The 6,093-nt window shown below is 46.5% G+C and overlaps 1 protein-coding gene across 1 annotated transcript; it reads left to right on the top strand.

The window, feature by feature from the left end:
* The first annotated feature begins 857 nt into the window (after window positions 1–857).
* On the top strand, window positions 858–5,665 carry TTC32 (tetratricopeptide repeat domain 32). The gene is made up of 3 exons (XM_084791396.1): window positions 858–1,095; window positions 4,298–4,464; window positions 5,252–5,665. The coding sequence occupies exons 1-3, from the start codon at window positions 956–958 to the stop codon at window positions 5,389–5,391; spliced, it is 447 nt and encodes a 148-aa protein (XP_084647522.1). The 5' UTR covers window positions 858–955; the 3' UTR covers window positions 5,392–5,665.
* The last annotated feature ends 428 nt before the right edge of the window (window positions 5,666–6,093 follow it).

Here is a 6,093-nt window from a genome sequence, read left to right as displayed (position 1 = left end):
TTGGAAGCGCAAGCAATGCTTTTAACCTCCGAGCCATCTCTCCAGTCCTGATCACCGTATCTTAAGTGCTTAAAAGCAAATGGCCGGGCATAGTGGTGCCCAGCACTTGCGAGGCAGAGGCAGGTGGATTGCTGTGAGTTCGAGGCCAGGCTAGTCTACAAATTGAGTCCAGGACAGCCAAGGCTGCAAAGAGAAACCCTGTCTCGGGGGAAAAAAAAGGCCCTCTCTAAAACAAAAGAAACTGACTTTATGGTGCCCCACGTCCCCGCATCAGGCTCCTCAGATAAATACATACATATATATATGTACATATGATAGATATATGTACATATCTATATCGCTGTATCTTTATCATCTAATCTATCATATATATCTCTACCATCTATGTATCAAAGTATGTCATCCTATCTATCTATCTATCTATCTATCTATCTCTAATCATCTACCTATGCACCTACCTACCTGTTAGGATTCTGCCCCAGGCCACCTACCTCTGATGTCATTACCTACCTGCCACTGTGCGTGGCCCTACCCAAGATTATAAAAGGCCAAACCCTCCTTCTGGCTTTCTCTCACACCTTTCCCCCCCTTTCTTCCTCGCTTTCTGGGGTACCCCTCCCCCCCCCCACTTTCCTTCTCTCCCCATGCTCATTTAATAAACTTCTCCATCTAATATCTGTTGACTGGCTTCTTATTTTTAAAAAAATCATTAAACTACCTACCTACTTACCTATCTACCTACCTACCATCTTTTTATATAAGTATGTATACACACGTCACAAAGATTTAAATTCTCTTGATTTCCCCGCGAGCTTCGCTAGGCGCTACCAGTTATCTCGCGATATTATGGGTCCTCAAACAGGACAAACGTCCTTCTGCAGCGCGCGTTCCGTTAGCCAATGAAGTCCCCGTGAGCCGGTGGCTGTGGTTCCGCTTTCACCGGAGCGAGGCTGTCATGGCTGGGCTGCCGTGCGGAGAGGGAAGAGGGGGCCAGGCCGCCCTGGCGCTGGCCCAGGCTCGCTTCGCCAGGGGCGAGTTTGCCGAAGCCCAGGAACTGTACTCCGCGTTCATTGGCCAGTGCGCGAGTCGCGGGAGGTAACTATCGCGAGACGGGGATGGCGCGGCGCAGCCCGGGGTGCGTGGGGGTGGTCCCGGCGCGAACCCGCGGACCTCTGAGGCCTTGGACCCAAACCAGCCGCTTTGGCGAGGGAGACACCTTGGACTCCCCAAAGGCCCAGTGGCCGGAAGCCGCTTTCCTCGGCAGGGAAGGTGGCTGGGCTGCGCCGCCATCCTTGGGACTACTGCGAGGGCTTTGCGTTCAGCACCCGCTTCACTGCACCCAGCCATCTCGTTAGTGTTTATCAAACGTCACAGCACGCCCCCTCTCCGAAGCTAAGGATTCGTAATAAGACGTCGCTGTAACTGCACAGGATTCCTTGCTATCGAATTTCCAGCCAACGATGGAACTTTTATTAGCCAATAAAGCTCTTTGTTACTTGGATGTTTGGTTTTGAGCAGTTTATCAAGATGCACATCTCACCGACCCCTCTTTATTCCCACTCGGCTTCAGTTTTTGAGAAACCGGGCTTGTATGTCGAGTCAATGTATTTTGGGGCTGCTGAATTGGACCAAATGCCTGTGAGAGTCCGACAACTAAATTTTGGCATCTAGGGGTCTTGTTTGGATTCTTCTCTGCCAGTTAAAGAATGAAAAGACAGTAGAAATCTCAAGCCAGGCAGTAGCATGGGGGGGGGGGGGCTTCAAGTACAGCTAAGTCAGCTAATGAGGAAACACAGCAGGTACACAGGAAAGACCCTCGGCAAGGCAGAGGAGGATTTCAGCAACCCCAAATCCAGTCTCCTGGGGGCCTTAAGAGACTGGGGATTGGTCAGCTTGAATACAGGGTGGCTGACCTAGGCCCTCAACTTTGCCCTGAACATGTCCTGATCCAGCTTTGAACTTGTGTCCATCAGCAGGGGGCCCTGTTTGGAGAAAAGTCCTGCCAGGCTATCTTTTTTGGCTGCCATGTTTGTGTTTCAGGTCAGCAGGGTAAAGAAGAAGCCAGCCAGCTTGGGGGTTCACCATCTTTACTACCTAGTCATGGTTTCTCTCCCCATCCCGTCTACTTATCAGGGAGTCTAGCTCCCAGTGTCTGTCTCTGTATTGCTTGTGAAGTCGTCGTTAAACCTGGAGACCTGATCCAACTCAGATCCAAGAACTGAGGACTTTTCTGTTTGCAGATTCACATTTGCACCATAAGCTCTCTGTGACGTTGGCGGGCTCATTGCCTCCTGTGTCGATGCCTGGATGGGTAGCAGTAGGGTGCTTCCAGCTTTGCCTTTGCTTGTGCTTGTGTGGAGTGAACACAGAAGTTGGCAACATTACCCTTCTCTTGAAAGTTTTTTCTTTTTGAGACACTTCGTGTGTGTGTGTGTGTGTGTGTGTGTGTGTGTGTCCCCAGCTGTCTTCTAACTCCTTCTGTGCACCAGGCTGGCCTTGAATTCAGAGATCTACCTACCTCTGGTCTTGGAAGATTTTCTTTTTTCTTTTTAAATAGAATACAAGCTTTACTTGAGATCTAATACTGAAGAATGCGTCCTTGTTTGTTTATAGGACTCACATGGAATTAAGGCAGAAAAGGTGACCTTGCTTCCTCACTTTAGTAGCACAGTAGCATGATGGTCAACAGGATTGTCTTTTTTAAGTGCAGTATTTTTATTAATTCTTTGAGAATTTCATACTGTGTATTTTGATAACGGTCTCCTCCCACGCTAGCCCATCCAGTTTGGTCGACCATACCCTTAAAGATAACCTCCCCTCCCCCAGATGCCCTTAACTGTTCTAGCTCCTCTGGGGTAGGGGCTGTGCGCCCCTCCTGCTCCGTGCTGGGGTGTTGACTGGCTCGGTCTTGAGCAGGTCTTGTGTTGGCAACCATAGCTGTGAGTTCATGAGCGCAGTGCCGTGCCCTGACATGCCCAGAGCCGCTGTTTCTATCTCAACCCCAGGCTCTTCCAACTTTCCTGCCCTCTCTTCCCCATGCCCTGAGCCCTGGCGGTGGGAGAGAGGTGTTGATGTCGGCCTCCTGTTTGTGGCTGAGCGCTCTGCTGACACATCATTCATAGACGTTTCTGCATAGGTGCTGGAATGCCTGCCTCTCCCTTCCCCCACCACTCCTGAGGAGAGGCGAGCAAACACAGGAGATGTCATTTCTGGTTTTGTGTAAGGCTCTAATGGGCTTACTTAGGAAGTTTCAGAATCAATCAGCAGCAGGTATGTGGATGCTGCATGAGCCCGTTCTTCTTTCCCATTTGCACATCTCAGCCCAAGAACCCGTGTCCACCACAACAATTACTCTCTGTCCTTTAGGGTCTAGAAGACCTGCCAGGCTTAGCTGAGAGCTCTGCTCACCCATGCTCCAGTTTCAGCATTTCTGTGTCCCTGGCCCTTTCTCTGGTCAGCTTTTCTTCTGTAAAACGAGCCTTCCGTTTCCTTAGAGTTCACAACTTGAAGTCTCTCAGTTCCATTTTCCCACTTAAACATATCCTTGGAAGTTTAAATTTTTTAAAAAAAATATTGGGTGACTGCTGCTACTCGTGTTTTCTGGGGACTATGCTTTGTACTGTCGGGTATAACAAAAGGCAGGTTGAACGTGGAGTTCCTCTGTTTGACTCAAATTTAACCACCACTTTGGGAAAAAAGAAAAGGGAAGGGAGGAGGAGAGTAATACCACTGGCCCAGAGCAGTGGGCAGCAGGAGGCTTTCACCTGTGGCCGCTCCGCTGCTGCCGGGCCTCTCACAGGAAGGGCAGAACTGTGGAGTTCACACCTGCAGTTAACCACTGCTTAACCCGTGTTTCTTTACCGGTGGGAAATGATTTCCGATCTCATTGTTTGAAGACCACCCATATTTTTAGAGCAAATTAAGAAGCGACTGTGACCCTTGGGCAGCACACGGGTACTGGGGAGGGCCTTCCTTGCTCAACATTCACCTTTTCTCTCCAGAGTGGGCTCTGAAAATGTTCCACCATCATTTTAATATTCAGCAGAACATGCTGGCAATGAGCAGGGGCTTTGAAGACTTTAAAATCCACACACTTTCAAATCCATGTTATGCTGTAGCCCCGTGAAAGTTGCCGGTGGCTGTGCGCAGAGGTTGGTTCCGGTTTCCTCAGCTTGGTGGTTCAGCCTCCACAGCGTGTGTTGTAGCTGTGGAGTTTGATGCTCCCCCAAAGAGCACGGGGCTGGAAGCGAGGGGGGTTTAACAATGTGCTTTTAATGTGAACTTTTTTTGTTTAAAGCAAATGCAGCCCTGAGGATTTGGCCACTGCATATAACAACAGGGGGCAAACCAAGTACTTCAGCGTTGATTTTTATGAAGCCATGGACGACTACACATCTGCCATAAAAATCCTGCCCAGCTTTGAAGTTCCGTATTACAACAGAGGCTTGATACACTATAGGCTGGGTAAGGTGGCTTTTGTTGTTGTTTCTCTTGATTTTTGCTTTTCGTATGAACTGTTGCTTCAGTGTGATCAGCTGTTGTAACGGAATCAAGTTTGATAATTACGTGAAATTTAGATTTAGAGCCACCGAACAAGTGAAGTATTCCTGGGTGTTTTTTTTAAGGCATTTGCTAGGCATTACAGACCACAGCGACGCGCTGTAGTGGGAGTGGGACATGGGCGCAGGAACAGTGACCCCATTACTCTGTTCCACACAGGCCCAGCTTCACAGTGCTGATGGGCACCCTTGACCCTTTCTAGTTGAGAAGGCAGGAGACAGTCTCAAGTGAAGTTTGTAGATGCCAGGACTGGATGGGCTGTGGATACTGTTTCTCTTTTAAAATAAAAAAGATTATATTTCTCAGTTTTACTGCGCTGTGTAAAAGGGGTAATAGAGTTTTGTTGATCTTTTATGATGATTTTAAATGTTGCCCATCTATTATACCTGATAAAAAATACCAAACTAATGTTACTTGTTTTCATGTTTCGTATTGTTGGAGATTGAATGCAGGGCCTCATGTATGTTAGGCTGCTGGGCATCACTCTCTGTTCCCTATTGCTCTGATTGAGAGTCACTTACTGTCAGGGGAGGCATGATTGTGTTAGAGCATCTTAGGTCACTGAGAGAAGCACCTTCCTTTTGGAGGCATTTTTGAAAGCTCATAAATGAAAATATGTATATTCAAATGTCACTGTGCAGTTATGGAAGTACTCAACCTTCCCCCCCCCTTCTCTGGAATTCTGCTACAGGGTATTTTGATGAAGCTTTGGAAGATTTCAAGAAGGCATTAGACCTAAATCCTGCATTTCAAGATGCTGTTTTGAGCTTAAAACAGACTATTTTAGACAAAGAAGAAAAGCAAAGAAGAAATGCCAAAAAAAGTTACTGAAATGTTTAGCTTATTGAGATTTTAACTCATGATCCTTAAATCTGCATCTGACCGGCTCTGAGATAGGCGTGGAACTATTCTGATTATGTGTGAGAGTCTGCATTTTAGAAGTGAAAGTAAAATTATGTGCTTACTAATTTCTACAGAGACCATGTTGGATGGATCTCTTAATAGAGTAAATAAATAAATAATACCAATGTATAAGTGTATATTATTACAGGAAAATACTTAAATCAAATGTATTATTTTTAGTAAAGGTTTTATTTTTACCAAATATTTTCCTTTCCAACTTTTTATTTTTTCCTACATACAGAAAAGTTGCTGGTAAATACATTCAAGCCATAAACTCTCCACTTAGTTAACATATTACATTTGCTTTTCTTTATACGAAAAATCCAAACTTTCTACTCTAAAGTCTGAGGCAGGAGGATTGCTGTGAATTCAAGGCCAGCCTAGGTTATAGAGACCCTCAAACAAAGCCCAACAACAACAACAACAACAAAAACCCAGACAATTTCTTTTTGCTGACCCTTTGCCCCGAGAATGAGATGCTGATGTCACAGTGCTTCACCCCTAAACATATCCTCTTGCATCTTCCTAAAGACACTCGTGTCTGCAGCCACACGCTGCTGTGACACCCAATAAAAACAATACTATAACATGCTCCATATCCAGCCCATGTTCACATTTCCCCTGTGACCT

The sequence above is a fragment of the Acomys minous genome (assembly GCF_964271855.1).
Source record: "Acomys minous genome assembly, chromosome: 8".
NCBI classification, from domain to species: Eukaryota; Metazoa; Chordata; class Mammalia; order Rodentia; family Muridae; genus Acomys; species Acomys minous.
Note: the sequence above shows the minus strand (reverse complement) of the source record. Positions and strands in the feature narration are given on the sequence as shown.

Coding starts and splice junctions, on each gene's coding strand:
- TTC32 (XM_084791396.1), top strand. CDS start 956: ATGGCTGGGCTGCCGTGCGGAGAGGGAAGAGGGGGCCAGGCCGCCCTG. Junction 1,096..4,297: donor CAGTGCGCGAGTCGCGGGAG/GTAACTATCGCG, acceptor TTTTGTTTAAAG/CAAATGCAGCCCTGAGGATT. Junction 4,465..5,251: donor CTTGATACACTATAGGCTGG/GTAAGGTGGCTT, acceptor ATTCTGCTACAG/GGTATTTTGATGAAGCTTTG.